Source organism: Typha angustifolia, chromosome 14, assembly GCF_048772165.1.
Source record: "Typha angustifolia cultivar Huaian chromosome 14, ASM4877216v1, whole genome shotgun sequence".
NCBI lineage: Eukaryota > Viridiplantae > Streptophyta > Magnoliopsida > Poales > Typhaceae > Typha > Typha angustifolia.
The window spans coordinates 13,228,516-13,244,346 of record NC_133252.1 but is presented as its reverse complement, the minus strand read 5'-3'; the positions used below and the strand labels follow the sequence as shown (position 1 = coordinate 13,244,346).

Here is a 15,831-nt window from a genome sequence, read left to right as displayed (position 1 = left end):
CTACTCTCCTAAACAAACTTTTCTTTTAGTTATCATCATCAACCTCTCTTCCTCCTTGGATGGCAAAGAAGGCCCATCTCATAAGGGAAGAGGGAGAAAGAGGAGACGAGAACTCTTTTTAAGGGTAATCTCGCCAACAAATGAGCATCGTCACACAGCGGCGCACGATATAAAACCTGGCTCGCTGCTCCTTGACCAAGCTCGCGCACCGGCTCGAGAACGACCGAGTCGTACTACTACTACTACTACTACTCCTCCTCCCCCTCCTCTCTCGCCCTTCTTTTAGGCTCATGGAATTTTTCAAAAAAGGCCCTCCTTCTCCTACTATTCCCCTTCTGCTCCCATTCCTGCTTCCCTTCTTCGAGAGCTTCCACTGCTCATCCAAGTAAAGCTCCATGTTCCTGTCTCTCTCTCTCTCTCTCTCTCTCTCTCTCTCGTATACCAATCCCTCTCTCCAACTCCTCTCTTACTTGCCGGGGTGGAGTTATATATAAACGAAATATGTGGTTTGGGGGAGAGGGAGGGGGTTTTGGATAAATATTTATAGAAGATAGGGGTGTGGGGGGAGAGAGAGGTGGGAAGTGGGCATCAGATGGGCCCCCCCTCTTGTCGAAGCTCGAAAAGCCCAACTATCCAATTGATTTTAATTTTTGCATGATGGGAAATCAAAATCACTCCCTGTCCCTACTTTTAATGCAACCTGTTCCCGAGACTGATGTCAGGAGGAGCCCCCCACCTCCTGTGGATTATTATTATTAAATTTATATGGAGGGTTTTGAATGCATAATTCCCAGGAAAGAATATTGCGCCCACATACTCAAATGCATATAAATAATTTCCCCTATTATTCCATGATAATATTTGCAAAGCTTTTGTTAAAAGAGTTTGAGAAAATTGAGACGCGATTGCTGTCGTGTTGAGCGACAAAAAATGGAGTCCCTATCTCACCCCCCTCCCCCATCACATAGAGGAGAGCCGTCCATTTGTGTGCTCGTGGATAACTACTCGAATCCAGCTCAAAGTCCGACAAGGGACCCGAGAGCTGTTAGATCGGATTAGATGTTACCGAGTGATCCAAATTTGTGAAATCGTCTAGTTGGACAATAACTACACGCTAGATTTTGAAAGTATTTTAGAGGACAAAATTGAGAATTAATTCCCTCGAATTGGATTTTGTTATCACCACCTAGACTTGTATTCTTCGTTTTGAATTATTAAAGATTATTCTAGTGGAAGAAACCAAAATATAGACGAGGATATTAGTCATAAATAAAGACGAGGCTGACATACTCTATAATAAATAAATAAAACCTAGTTACAAAGTCGACTGGGTTTATCTGAGATAATGCGGAAACTGAGGGTGTAATATGCTAAAACATCCTTTGGCTTCGGATGTGAGTCAAACGCACATGGAATATCTCGTTGTGGTGGAAGCGGAAGTAGGGACCGATGGACGACGGCCGCGCCCATTGGATGGGATCGGGGACTAGTCACTAGCCGCCGACAAGACCTGTGACCACCCACACCGACCTCGCACCGAAGCCACGACAACGTTAGCACGCCCACACGAAGGGTCACCAAACGAGTCATCTTTCGGAGGCCCATTACTTATTGTCGCCACCTTCGTTACTATCCAAATTATTTAAGATATTTTATAAATAAATCAATCAGTAAACAATCGACTGTTACCTAACATCACCGTTATAATTTACAAAACAATAAAATATGTTTTATTCTAAGAAGAAAGAAATAGTGATAAAACTCTTAAACGGTAGCAACTTATTATATTTAAAAGAACTTTGTTTCTTTGTTAGAGGGGTGGTGTGTTATATGATAGGCAATTAAGAGTAAGTTGAAGGCCAAGTAGTATAATAGAATCTATAACTGCCTCTCTTAATTAAAGTACATTAAGGTCATACATTGGAGCAGGAGGATGAGATCCTTTCTCTTACCAAAAGCTAGGGGGGAAAAAGAATTCATGCATTCATACCAATATCATGTGCAATCATCAGAGTCTATTGTCTGCCATGTGCATGGGATAAGCTTCATAAGAGCAGCAATGGGCAACCTCCTATTTGAACAATCTATTTGAGACTTGAGAGCATCAAAAGATACCGACATAGCTTGTGCTTGGATGGGTGGACCAGTCAAAGATTTGTATATGCTCATGTAGAAGAATGGATTATATATATATATATATAAGCATGGAGAGGAGCACCCCATTTGACCTACTAGAAGTGCATTCAGATCAGCTCAGATGCCCAGCATAAATTAGGCATATATTCCAACTTCCAAAAACACCTCAATTCTAAAGGATATATCTGTGTCAGAATAATGATTTGATGCATAGAGTATCCTATGCTCTCTCTCCCTATATAGAGAGAGAGAGAGAGAGATTAAAATGAATAATAAAATAACTTAAATAATTATGCTTCTATTAAATAAATATATATTCGTTGACAATGATTTAGTAATACCAAATAATAATTTTATTCAACTGTAGAATTAATTCAAATTTGAAATTTGAAAACAAAGGTATCTTATTATCTATACTGAAGCCCAGCCCAGTGACCTTATCTACAGTCCAAGACCAGGCAAGTGGACCTAGCCTAGCTCATAACTCATGAGGACTGCCAGGAGGCAATGTCAGAGAAGTTGTATCCAGCCCATAACTGGGCCTTTCTTTAATGGGTTTTAGATACTGGGCCAAATGCCATATGAAATAAGACAAATATCTGAGCGATAAAGTTAATTGCCCCATACCAGATAAAGCCTTCTATAAAAATTAAAATCGGATCGTATCGTATCGTATCAAAATAAAGTTGCTCTCATATTATATCCATCTTCATGGGACAACTCATATAATTTTAAATAACCGCCTGATCGTATCTTTCCAATAGGTGGTTGATTTTATTATCAAACCTACCTAGTCCGAGTAATCAGAAGGATAGATTATTAAGAATGTTTATATGATTCATTAAGAATTGTAGTTATTATTTGTTCGACGAATTTGTTATCCCTACTAGATCGATTCTGGAAGAAGAAGAAGATGATGATGAAACATTTACAAATACAAACATAAACGACCTCAGAATAAATATCCAAATTAATCGACGGAAGAAGAGAGAAGAAGAAGAACACGATGAACGAAATAAGCAATGCCATTTCTACTATTGCGAAAACAAGAGATCAACAAATATTTTAGATCAAAACTCCAGTCTTAAACCCCTAACACCTAAACCCTAATCCCTAACTCTTCACTACCAATATATATGAGTACAACAGGGGAGATATCTACAAAGGACACCACACGGCTACCTCCTTTCGCTTTGCCAGCAAATCTCAAGCGCACGCTTCTCTCCTCGGAGCCAACGCGAACAAAGCCTCCAGATCCGGCGGCTGGAAGTAGCCGTTCTTCGGCGGATCCCTCCGTTTCCCAAACGCCGCTGCCGCCGCCTTCTTCTTTGGCGGCGGCGGACACGGGAACACTGCTGGAATCCGGCACTCCGTTCTCTTCGGCGTCTCCCACCCTTCCATCTCCTTCTCTCTCCTCTCCATCTAGATCTTACCCGAGATTAGAACGCGAAGATTTCTATTTTCTTTTTCAAATGGGGAATAGGAGGGAAGAGAGGAGAGGAGTCGAGTCGAGTCTTATAGGTAGATTCTTGGCTTATACGAGAAGGTACGTCGGTGCATCGTGCGGTGGAAGATTGCCAAGCTTGTTGACGTGGCAGCACCATGGTGCTTATCAAAGAATTGGGAGGGAGCGCGGGAAGCGCGTGGAAAAGAGCGGGAAAGGTTCGAGAGGCTTCTGGATTTAAAACTCTTTTTATTCTTTTGTCGTAATTTTTGCACATGACAACCTGTATTACAAATATACTGGAGAAAGATCATTGATCTATAGATACGAAATACCAATGAGGGCTTTAACATTATAATAAAAAATATAGGTAGTTTTTTGCAAAAAGGATATTATTAATTTTTTTCTTTAAAAAAAAAATGTGTAACTTTGAAAAGAGTAAAGAGACAGGTTTGAGTATTATCTCTTAGGATTCGGTAATGGGAGGTCGGGGATTGGTGGACGGGAAGATTGACAGGTGTACGGCGGAGAGACGGGGAGATGTCGGCATCATATCTTAACGACACGTGGGATTTTGTTGCAGGCCTTGGATTCCACTTTGGTGGGGCCCGTCGTACCATATTCATTGGATCCGGGTGTATCGATATGACGGCATACGTTGACCTGGGTCCCTAGGAATAAATATGGGCCATTACTGCAAGCCCCTATAACACTATTACTAAATAGTAACGTGGGCTCCTGGTCCATCGGCCTAATAACTTGGATAAGTCCATTCTATGCCCAATCCGACTCAGATAAGACCTTATCTATGGGCACAATTCCAAACCGGCCCAACCTCGGCAGATTGCAAGTTTTACGCATCAATTTGCATTATTCTTGGCTATTTTATGTAGTTTGGAGCCTTCCCTGCCCCCACGCCGCCGCCGGCTCTTCCCCTCTCTCTCCTCCTCTAACTAAATGGCCAACGTGGGCTCTTCACCTCCTCCTCCCTCCTCTAGCTTCACTTCTTCCACCGCCCACTCTCCTCTCCACGGTGTTCCCTCTCAGCTTTCATCATGCCTCTCCCCCCCCCCCCCACCTTACGCCGTCACCTTCCTCCCCTCCCATTCTTCTCTCCATGCTTCCACATGTGTGTTTGTGCTCCACTGTCATAGACTTTTCTTTCTCTGATTTGTTTCATCTATGTATGTGCTCGCATGTACATTGTATGTAGATGTAAATACCGAATCTACCCCACCATCCTCAAACCCTCTTTCACCTGCAGATCTATTTTCTTTTGTTTTTTGTTTTACACATGGTTTTATTGTTTGGTTCCGTAGGTCTGTGTGATCGCCATTGACTCTGTCACTTGTGAGCCTGTGTTCTTGCTTGAGCTTACTCTGCTGTTGAGCTTTGCTTTCCGAAGACTTTTACTATACTAATTGATAGTGTTGTCGTAGTTGACCAAGTGAAAAAAAAAGAGACTTGTTTCTAAGATTGTCACCTTACCCCTCCATCGTCCATATCTTATCATATATGAGGTGCTTGTGCTTGATAATTTGCTCTGTTGTCGTCGGATAGAAATCAGACAAACGATAGGCTTATGTTAAAGTTGCTGTCCTATCTCATCTTTTTCTTATGCAAAGTTGATGGTGTAACTAAGTAACTATCTTTAAAAGAATGTACCAATCTCTCTGTTTCAAGTGGCAAAATAGGAGATGGTATCTAGCTGTCCACAGGTTGGCAACTAAGAGAGATAAGTTGGAAGACCTTGCATACTAAGTTGCTATCTTAACCCTACTAATAATTTCACCAAACTAAGCAAGTAACTAATATCAAAATTGACATCTAATTATGCCTCAAAAGCACCTAATCTCACTGACGAACTCCTTTTTAGAATGGATAGGCTGTCAACCACTAAGACACTTCTCCATTGGCAGCAAAGAGCTGGAACTCAATTGAGCCTACTCAGAGTGAGAAAGCAAAGCAAAACCATCCATCCCATTAATGGATGGTGGTAATGTTTGGGTTGTAACCCAAACAAAGACAAGTACTGCTACTATGAATCACATGTTGTTTGGACCAAAACAAAATAGTGGAAATGCAATGTGGATGTGGTGCCAAAATCCAGAGAAGAGTTCCATGATGGCTGTTCTTTTGACATACCACCAACTCCACTGAATTATATACAATGTGTTCTAAATAATGAACAGTCCTAAGATTTGTCAAAATGCCTACTTGTACAAGATAAAGTTAGAACCCCACTTTTTATTATTATTAATATTAGTGATAATTCTCTGAATTATTATTATGTTCTATATATATCCTTTCTTTAAACCTTTTTTTGTATGACACATAGACTCACTGAATTTTAGAGCGGTTCTCTAATTATTATTTTTCTGGTGATTTTTCAGCATAGTGGTAGACAACTAATTGGTAAATAGTTTAAATAGTGATTGCATTAGAAGAATTGTTTATCTCTAGAACCCTGGGTTTGATTGCCAGAAGTACATATGCGCTAATCTCTTGCTCAAAACTGTGTGCACCCCGACATAGATTGCATCCTGGCCATGATTAGAAACAGAGGAATTCTTTGAGCTTGTTTTTTTTCCCCCTTTTTGGTGCAAAAGTATTAGAAAAACTCAGTCACTATCCGAGCCTTGGAAGTTCCAGTTTAATTGTCTAATGTTTTTGGATTCGCTCCGCCATGGGATGCACGTGGAGTAAGGCAATGAGCTTTTGTTGCTGCCTTAATTGCCTATTTAAACTCCCTCCTTCCCACTCTCTTCCACCCCCTCCCCCTCTCCACCTCCATTTTCCAACTCTCTATTCTTCAGCAAACTCCCAACTTTCTTCTTCCCCGTTTCCTCTCCATATCTAATTCTTTGAAGTGTTTTGGTATGCTCCTTAAGCTTGTAGCTGTTTGATAAGAACCCATTAGTTGTTTCTCAAATTTTGAACTTGATTCTCTTAAGAACGTTAAAATGTTGAGTCTTGTAAGTTAGTTTGGTTTCAGATATGAAATAGGGAAACCAAATCTTATTATCTTCCAAATATATCTCCCATAGTAACAACAAGAGCTCATTGAAGGGTTAGCATATCAGAATGGCATATGAAGGCACATATGTTGAGCAACAGAGGCCTAAATTTGATGTCCTCCTCTTTGGTATGAAGACTGGCATTCTTTTCTCTCCTTTTTTTTTTTTGTAAAAATAATAATAAATTTATGAGCTTAAGATTTTAACACCTACCTCAGCAATTGGAACTAATCTTGTTTTCAAACGCTTGATAGATCTTGATGACACCTTGTATCCTTCGAGTATCGGCATATCAAATGAGTGCCTCAATAATATTGGAGGTTAGTATTATTTCATTATTCATCATTGTCATTATCAAATGCTTCTAGATGATACATAGTTATTACTGTATTCAGATTATATGATTCAGAAGCTTGGAGTTGAGGAGAGTAAGATCTCAAGCATGTGCAATTTGCTATACAAGAATTATGGGACAACTATGGCTGGTCTCAGGGTAATTATACAAAGAAATATACTAACAGCCTGAAAGTTTTAATCTTATACTTATTTACGCAGTCGAATGGCTCCATTTTGACAGGCCATTGGCTATACATTTGATTATGATGAGTATCACAGGTTCTATGGTTTTTATACTTCCACCAATATAATTACCTCTCACATAATTCTTACAAGAAATATAGGACTAATAATTCTATTTTTGGTGTTTTGCAGTTTTGTTCATGGAAGATTACCTTATAATAAGCTAAAGCCTGATCCAATTCTTAGACATCTGCTACTGAGCCTCCCTGTTCGCAAACTAGTAATTTTTCTTGAAGAAGTTTGCAATAATAAATGCTTTAAAATCAGTCTGCTACCAGATCGGTATTGCTGATTATTTCCTTTTTAATTTTCCATGTGAAATAGATATTCACCAATGCAGATAGGATTCATGCTGTCAAAGTGCTTAGTAGACTTGGCCTTGAAGATTGTTTTGAAGGGATTATATGCTTTGAGACTTTGAATCCACCCATGGAAGCTACTGACTCAGATATATTTGACATCATTGAGTATTCATCTCAGCCAGTCAGCGGCGTCGAACTTCCACAGACTCCAATTCTCTGCAAACCATCTGAACATGCCATGCAGAAGGCTCTCAAGATTGCCAATATCACCCCTCAGAGAGCAGTAAGATAAAAATTTTAGGTTACTATGTCTTTGGATCATTCCCTGCTTGATGTAATTTTTTTCTGCCTAGATTTTCTTCGATGACAGCGTTCGCAACATCCAGGTAGGCAAAAGAATTGGTCTTCATACTGTTCTTGTAAGTCCGCTATCTCAACCCCATGAATTCTAAGCATGTTGCAACTGTTTCTTTAGGCTATGTTTATACAACCAGTATGTTTTCATCTCACAAGTACTTGTCATTTTAGCTTCTTTGAAATCTCTGATGTAGCTGTTCTTTCCACACAAAAAAAATTCGTTTATTTTCGATGTTTTTAAATCGATGATAAGTAGTCTCGTTGGTGTGTCAATCTCCAGGTGGGCAAGTCTCAGAGAGTTAAGGATGCAGACCATGCACTTGAGAGCATCCACAACATCAGGGAAGCACTGCCAGAGCTCTGGGAGAAGGATGGGAAGCCAGAGGATGTATATTACTCTGGCAAGGTTGCAATAAAGACTCCAGTTGCTGCTTAGGGTTCAACGCGTTTACTTCCTAGGAGAAAGTAGAACTTGGAGAATGAAAGTATAGTCAATTGTAATATATCCATATATACTTCAGCTTAGTTTTCATTTGATCATAGGTGTAATAATTTAGTTTCAATCCTTGGCAGTAGGAGTCAACAGCGACAAGGCTGGGGGTGCTTGCAATCTGACAGCTCATATGTATGATCATCATGTTAGTTTTGAAAAGCTTATCACAGAAATGTTCTTCAATAGTATTAGTATGTTCTTTTCGTTTCTGTGAACAATTAAACACTGTAATGAAGGTAAAAAAGAAATGGAAGGAGACCTTCTAATCACAATAATATACTAGTGTAAAGAAATTTAATGCATCAATCACGCCAATGCGGTAGGAAGAAACGAGGGCAAATAGACACTAGAAAGATCAAAATGGCAACAATATTTCAAATCGGCAAAAAGGAGTTGATGTCTTGGAATCTGTAAGTAATTACATTTAATTGACCACAATATTTGATTACAGGCCTCCTTTTCCTAATAACTGTATGTAGTAATATAAGACTGGTGAACCAGCTTAGAATTTCGTCCATAAATTTTACTACATATTACTCTCCTCAGCAACTTTGTTCTTTTTCGATAATCAAAGAATATTCTTTCTTCAGAAACATATGGCCAATTTGGCAGGCAGCTTCGTAAGGAGCAGCTTTATTCCAATTACTGGCCCTGGAGTTGCCGGCTTTGAATCCACCCTCCCAGTTGTGGAGGGCTCAGGACTTCAGTCAGCAAAATTTCAGCAAACTAGATGGCATATTAGCCACCCTCAGCTTCTGAGAATGCTCCTTCTTGGAAAGAGTGGGAAAGCCTCTCCGCAGCTAATTCCACTCTCGATTTATCCTGTAACAAATATCACGTAAAGGTGATCATCAGCAATCTCTTAATTAACAACTAATTTACTGACAACTGAGAATAAAACACTGTCATTGTTTCCAGAGGCATTGCTGGTACCAAGAAGTAGGAGATGGCTAAGGTTAAAGGGGTTGATCAAAGCTATAATACAAACATTGCTTCTTAGTTTTATGAAATAGTTTGGAAGATGTACCTTCCCCGTAAAACTTATTATAAAAGGCCCAATTCTAGATTTACGATGACACCCTGCATGTTGCAAAAGAAATAATATCAACACCAAACATCATCTATGGACAGATTTTAATGAACGAAACCAACTTCTTGCCGATACTATATTTTCTCCGAAGAAAGTTCTTGCCTATCCTGTATTCATACCAGAAAGTAGAATAAAGTAATAATCTCTCTTTGATTCTACTACAACAAGGCCTTTCCTTTTTTTCACAATAACAAATGCCTACCTATGCATATGTCTGGAAAATCCATGCACAGTTTTGAAATCACCCGAGCAGTTTCAGCCTGCACCACATCAAGTAGATTGTACACAACCTTTTTAGAAGCCAAGATTAAAAATAACTTACTAAGAACCAGTATATTTTATTTTGAATAAAATTTGTAGAGTATCTTGCTTAGGAAGACGAATTGACATTTCAACTTTCAACATACTTCCAACTAACAGGAACTATGAATTTCTGGTATAAGGGAGACAATATAGCCTCAAGAAGGTGAACAAGAACTGATGTTCAAGACAGCAGATCTTAGCTTTCACTATCATAAGTGAGAAATATAAACTTCTTTTATCCTCCAAAATCGTCAATTTTATTCAATATTTTGAATCGTTATATGAAAATTGTTCATGCAGAAGTTCTTGAGAAACTTAATGCATAATAGGGCATATAATAGAAAAGGTAAAAAATGACGTGCAAATTTCTGATAGTAAATTGAGCATAGAGATATACATCATAAAGCATGGTGCTAAGATGCTTTGATGCAAATGGAGCCATCCGTACTAAATGAGTATCTGGCAATTCTAAAAGACAATCCCACTGTGTCTCCAGCTCAGGAACATTTGTTGCCGCAAGAATAATCACATTGCTGCATTTGATCTGCAAAAAGAAGTCAGTGCATATTTGGGCAAATAACTTGAAACAAACAAAAGGATAAAGTAGTACCACCGTACCGGGCAATTGCTAATTTCACTACATGGAGGAAAAATGAGATTATATATCCTTTACATTCATAGGGGAATAACAGGAAGGAACAAAAACAATCTGATTCATAGTGCCAAGTAGCCAAGTAATATTATTGTTATGGTACTTGCTGTTATAACCTTCACAGTAGATATCCATGCTCTTAATTTATTATTGGCATCATGGTTCAAATTATACAAGATCTTCAAGCACTAAAATTCTCATTCTTACCTGTACTATATAGTAGTTAGGCATGCATATCTGATTTAGGAACACAGGGTTTTCCCCCTTGTCCATTTTGATACCATGCATAGTACAACCACATTTTCCATGAATAAAATAAACAAACATAAGACAGCAAGGTTTCCCATCACACGGCTCAACAACTTCTGAAGAGAATATTTAGAATAAAGAAGACATGCAAAGAGAAAAGAACATACCAACGGCACTGGTAGCATTTTGTGGTGTAGTAACTCAGTTACACCTTCAGGCAACAAAGCCATCTGAAAAAGGAAAAAAATAGATATCAGACGACACTCTATTAGAACAAAACAATCCTGCAAAATACACACATACACACACCTCGTTTCTGTCACCGGTATAGCTGTTTCCTATTAGCTGTGCAAGATACTCCTCAAACTCTTCATCAGGAGCCTGTCAAAAGAATACAAAGAGAAAAGGTTCAGATATTAATATTTGTCCATGAACCAGACAAAAGATCAAATGATACAGATGTATAATTAGGTTCTCTAAGGGAAAGGTGGATGACACTATATAAAAGGAATAAATTAAGATTAGTCGTCTACATGTTTAACTGAATTACTGAATTCTTCCTTATCTGGTTAACACTCGGATTATTTGGTGTAAGCAACAGTTGTACACAAAAGGACTTGAAAAGTATAGTAAAAATAATTGGCCTTGACATCTAGTTAGAGAAGGTTTTACTTAACTCACCAGACGAACTCCAAATGCTTTGGCAACACCAGCCACTGAAACATCTGAATGCAAAGGGCCAAGTCCTCCTAAAATGAATACCTGCAAATATGAGTTTAATATAATTTACATAGATCTCAAAACAACTGAAATGGTGAATGTTTCAAATAAATGTAATGGGTATTGCAGAACCTAACCATGTCATCAGTAGACTTACGACGTTCAACTTCCTCAGCCACAGAGTCAATCTGTGTATAACACAAACCAATGTACCTATAAGTTTCAGGTGCGCTATTGAAAAGACTAAAGCAAGTAACTGATCTATTCTGTACCAACTCATATGATGACCATAATATGCAAAATCCCCTGAATATCCATATTCTAGAATTACATCAAATTCAACACGCCTAAGTGACAAAAGGTTTTCTCATAATTGCATACTCGGCTTACAAAAATAATGAGGCTTCCCAAAGCCCAAGACAGTCGACAACATCAATATAATGGGACCAAGGTTGCATACTATGATGTTTCTTCTCCACAGTGTGTACTATATCCAAGGAATAACAGATATTTCCACTAACTAAAGAATTCCATATCATAGACGCAGCAGGACTGAAGACCATGGGATGATATAAAAGTATGTACAAGGAAAAATATGTAACGGCAAGTCAATGGCAACATGCAGAATTTCTGCCAATTCAATTGGAATGACAGGATTGAATACAAAGGCAATCATTTGGAAATGGATAACTACTCTCCTCCCAGATACCACAATACTTTGCAACCAGTTAACTCTGCTTTAGGCAACCATTCAGATCTTGACTGCGACCATCATCTCCATCCTAACTACTATCAGAGCCTGTTCTTGTCTCCCCCAGCAGAACCTTACACTTTAAAATCATTGCTAATCTTTACAAGTGTACTATGTGGTTTCTTTTGTAGCACATAATCAAATGACAGTCTAGTATAATAGGAGGCATCTTTGCTTCTTACTGCTATATGTGATATATGAAGATATTCACTTAACAGAAAATAATAAATATTAACAAATGGTTCTATATGTGGTATTATTTTTATTGGATACACAGAGAGCTCTTTTATCCAACCCTATAGGAATTTGATGATTATTCTGAATCTATGCCACAATTCCACATCACTGAATCTTAATTAATTCCATTCAATTAATACTTGTAATCGCTACAAGAGAAAGGAAAGTTTTCAGCTAAAATGTTGCACAAGGTAAATAAGCGCAAACACCGTTAAAAGTTGCATGTTCATAAACAAAGAAAAATGTTGTCCAAACCATCAAGGATTTTAAGACATCTCATTTCATTAGTTGTCTTACTTCATTTCGAACAACTGCAATGTGGGTGACTTGCCAACCGATATTATGAAGCTTCTTGCACAATTCCATTTCTAATTTGTTCTCAACAGTGCCAAACCTGAAAAAGATGCACATTGACAAGTGTCACGGTGCTTTTCATGCAAAATACCTAAAGTGAACTCCTGACATATTTATAATAGTATTAGTTGGTGAGTATCAAAATAATTTACTTATAGCAGCTCTTAAAAAATTCTTAGCTTGAGATGAACAGTTACATCAATTAATATAAGGGCTAAGAATAAGCTGTAACAAAAATCTAGAAAGCAAAACACTAATAGAATTAATGAACTTTTGCTAAGTTAACATGAGCTATCCTTGTCAACATTCAAAACAAATTCATAACTAATCTGATACCCCAAAATCTACTAAAAAAATAAGGCTAGTAACCTAAACAACCTTTTAATGCTCCACAACATAAAATAACTCTAACTCCATGTCCACACCTAGAGCTACAGAAGAACAGTCTTAGAACATCATAAACATATGGTCACAACTAAAGAACAAGAAATAGACCAGCAGTTCCAATCAGCACACAGAGTCCAGCAATTTTTCTGCTTGAGTACAGAAGATTGGTTCAACCAGTCAAAATACAAGACACAGAAAGAGAAGAAACTTACAGAATCTCATCACCTACGAAGATGATTGATGCCATGCAAGAGCCACCTTGATTCAGATCAACATTATTTAGGCCATTGCTTAGAACAAAATTATCTTCACATTTTGGAGATGTCTTCTTTGCTCTTCCAGCCCTTTCAAGTCTTCCATCTAATAACATATATGCAGGTTTAAACTTTCCTGGGCTTGAAGAATCATGAACCCTCAACAATGTGTTTGGAATTGTGTCATGTATGCTCCCTATAGAAGTGTACCTAATGAAAGAAAATATTTGCATCAATAATATAAGTAGAAGATAAATAAAAGAAAATGCAACAGTGGCTAAAGAGGAAGCATGCAGGATCAGCTTAATGGAACTTTTCAACCATTTAATTATATCCTGAGGCAAACCTCGCAATTGCCTTACAATAAGACATGACTTCAGAACAAACAAATATATTAAAACTCTTCCACTTGAAAAACAAAGAAAGAGAAAATTTACCCTTGATCATACAGGCTACAGTACTTAACCTTGCATGTTAAGATAAAAGACCACACGTCCCTGTAAGAGAAAACTAGGACCTTCACTTCAGTATCAAAATTAGCAAAAGAAAAAAAAAATAGAAATTAAGATTCACTTGTATGATCAGAAGAATACCTGTAAGACCAATCCAAGATGGGATTTACCCTCATAAAAGGAGGCCAACCAATTGAACTGGGTGAAAATTGTTCTTGACCAACCTGTATTGACATGTTAATTTACAACAATTGCTATGATGTCAAGACTTGTATCTAATAGAAACCATTACGAAATAATCATAAGCATGAACACAAATGGCCGTCATGGTTGAATGCCATATCCTCATTCTTATAAAGCTAAGGACATACCGCATTTGGATCGCCAATTCGGGTGCCAAGGAAAATAGCTCTGGTAGGTTTTTCCTTTAGTAAAGCTTCTAGACCAGACTTGAAGTCTGAGCGAATAATTTCCAGTGGCAAGCCATAACTAGAAAGGAGGATAAGGAAAATTATTAAATTAGAGACGAGCTATTGTAAGTCAAATGCTTGAACGCATGTCTCATGTTAAAAGACATTTGAATTTCAAAATAAGCAGCCAGCTAAAGATAAGAGCATTTTTACAGAGAGGCTGTGTCGTATGTGAATGAATTTATCTCAGGAAAAGCGCAAGGGCTCTCGAAATATATAGTTCGTATAGGGCAGTTCAGCTTGCAATCCAGTTGGTTCCCATTGCAAAAAGTGGCATCCTCCTTGTGCAAGTAGTATCCAGCCCGAAGTAAATGCAGCAATACCTAAATTACCAAAATCGTTGTAACTTTCATCAGAACCTGTATAAAAAAGTCAGTTGAGACTTAACAAGGCAAACACTAGAAGATGATTACAGTTGAGTCCTTTCCCCCATTAAAGCTGAAAGCAACTTCCTCAAACCTGTTCAGAGGCATTTCCGAGGAATGTAAGTCAATCAACCGAGTAACCAGCATGGTACGTAATTTTCACATCCAAGACACTCTTAATTCCGGCAAAAGTAGCATATAATAGTTTTGAGGAGCATATCAGATGCAAGGTATAATACGAAATACCAATCAGTCGAGTAAGGCTGATCGGAAAGAAGACTTCTTGTAGAAAGTTCCGAAGAACGGCATTGCGAACTCATCCAAAAGATAGAAATCACCATAAATGATTCAAAAAGGTTCTCAAAAAAGAAGAAGAAGAAGAAGAAGAAGAAGAAGAAGAAGAAGAAGAAGAAGAAGAAGAGAGAACATAAGTGAACCCATGGCTAAGCTTACAAATCTGGACGCAACTAATTCCAACCCAATAATGCACGAATATTGCCAACTCTAAGAGGGGAAAAGAAACCCAAATATTTGCAATTTGCAGAGCAAAAGAACAAAAGCCGTGTCAAATTCCGAAAAACCAGGAAAACCCCAGCGAAACGGAATCCCACCCAAAAACCAACACTCAGGAAATATCAAAAGAGAGCAGCGGGTGAAGCGTCTTACTCGTAGAGAGCAAAAGCCCTCTGGATCACGTAGACGGCGTGCTCGTACTTGGTCCGAAGCCTTCCATCGGTGCTCTCCCTTACAGCCTTGTCGATCTCCATCCCCAAGCAAAGAAGGACCGGATAAAAGAAGAGGAGGGGATGGATTTGGTCGCCAACTTCGAGGATGAGAAGGGGATTTTAGGGAGAGAGAACCATGCTGCTATACGAAAGCTTTCCGATTTTATATTTAGAGAGATAAGTAGGCATTTCGATTGGCTTGGGGCATCTTGGCATTTTGCTGTGCTTTCTTGGGGAAGGTTTAATCGGGTATGGAGAAATTTTGCCAACAAATTTTTCCGTTGCTTTTTATTTTGGGTGAATTATTTACTTATTTGTGCAAAAAAAAAACAAAATAATTTCTAGATTTTTTTGTGGAATCGGCTATCTTTTATTCCGAATCAAATGTAGGTACGCGATGCTCTTCTCCTCACGGGTGCAATTCTTCATGGCAACGCTGAAGATACCGAGGCTACGAGGGGCGAGGGCTGCCCGCATAAGTTAAAAAATGAAAT

At 38.4% G+C, this 15,831-nt stretch overlaps 3 protein-coding genes across 10 annotated transcripts; 1 reads left to right on the top strand and 2 right to left on the bottom strand.

Moving 5' to 3' along the window:
* Window positions 1-3,143: 3,143 nt before the first annotated feature.
* On the bottom strand, window positions 3,144-3,629 carry LOC140776486 (cyclin-dependent protein kinase inhibitor SMR4). The gene has a single exon (XM_073120211.1). The coding sequence runs from the start codon at window positions 3,556-3,558 to the stop codon at window positions 3,343-3,345; it is 216 nt and encodes a 71-aa protein (XP_072976312.1). The 5' UTR covers window positions 3,559-3,629; the 3' UTR covers window positions 3,144-3,342.
* Window positions 3,630-5,931: 2,302 nt separating this feature from the next.
* Window positions 5,932-8,568, top strand: LOC140776088 (uncharacterized protein C24B11.05-like). 8 transcript variants are annotated; one of them, XM_073119658.1, is made up of 8 exons: window positions 5,946-6,725; window positions 6,852-6,917; window positions 6,993-7,090; window positions 7,175-7,396; window positions 7,501-7,761; window positions 7,832-7,897; window positions 8,116-8,320; window positions 8,412-8,559. In XM_073119658.1, the coding sequence occupies exons 1-7, from the start codon at window positions 6,665-6,667 to the stop codon at window positions 8,269-8,271; spliced, it is 930 nt and encodes a 309-aa protein (XP_072975759.1). In that variant the 5' UTR covers window positions 5,946-6,664; the 3' UTR covers window positions 8,272-8,320; window positions 8,412-8,559. The 8 variants fall into 8 exon arrangements, with proteins under 8 accessions (XP_072975763.1, XP_072975759.1, XP_072975757.1 ...); XM_073119656.1 differs by having other exon boundaries at window positions 8,409-8,559; XM_073119661.1 differs by having other exon boundaries at window positions 5,947-6,457; window positions 6,628-6,725; window positions 8,116-8,563.
* A 153-nt stretch (window positions 8,569-8,721) lies between these two features.
* On the bottom strand, window positions 8,722-15,584 carry LOC140775866 (uncharacterized). The gene is made up of 16 exons (XM_073119338.1): window positions 15,279-15,584; window positions 14,661-14,706; window positions 14,401-14,570; window positions 14,149-14,266; window positions 13,919-14,001; window positions 13,763-13,822; window positions 13,284-13,535; window positions 12,628-12,724; window positions 11,480-11,530; window positions 11,304-11,384; window positions 10,932-11,003; window positions 10,790-10,852; window positions 10,119-10,265; window positions 9,621-9,678; window positions 9,356-9,408; window positions 8,722-9,150 (listed from the first exon to the last, which is right to left on the bottom strand). Exons 1-16 carry the CDS (start codon window positions 15,377-15,379, stop codon window positions 9,067-9,069), a joined length of 1,536 nt encoding a protein of 511 aa, XP_072975439.1. The 5' UTR covers window positions 15,380-15,584; the 3' UTR covers window positions 8,722-9,066.
* Window positions 15,585-15,831: the final 247 nt, after the last annotated feature.

Excerpts from the sequence above, each read along its gene's own strand:
- LOC140776486 (XM_073120211.1), bottom strand. The coding sequence starts at position 3,558 with ATGGAGAGGAGAGAGAAGGAGATGGAAGGGTGGGAGACGCCGAAGAGA.
- LOC140776088 (XM_073119661.1), top strand. The coding sequence starts at position 6,665 with ATGGCATATGAAGGCACATATGTTGAGCAACAGAGGCCTAAATTTGAT. Across the intron at positions 6,726-6,851 it reads ATTTGATGTCCTCCTCTTTG|ATCTTGATGACACCTTGTAT; the intron begins GTATGAAGACTG and ends AACGCTTGATAG. Across the intron at positions 7,397-7,500 it reads GCCTCCCTGTTCGCAAACTA|ATATTCACCAATGCAGATAG; the intron begins GTAATTTTTCTT and ends CATGTGAAATAG.
- LOC140775866 (XM_073119338.1), bottom strand. The coding sequence starts at position 15,379 with ATGGAGATCGACAAGGCTGTAAGGGAGAGCACCGATGGAAGGCTTCGG. Across the intron at positions 14,267-14,400 it reads ACATACGACACAGCCTCTCT|TTATGGCTTGCCACTGGAAA; the intron begins GTAAAAATGCTC and ends CCTCCTTTCTAG. Across the intron at positions 10,853-10,931 it reads ATACCGGTGACAGAAACGAG|ATGGCTTTGTTGCCTGAAGG; the intron begins GTGTGTGTATGT and ends TTCCTTTTTCAG.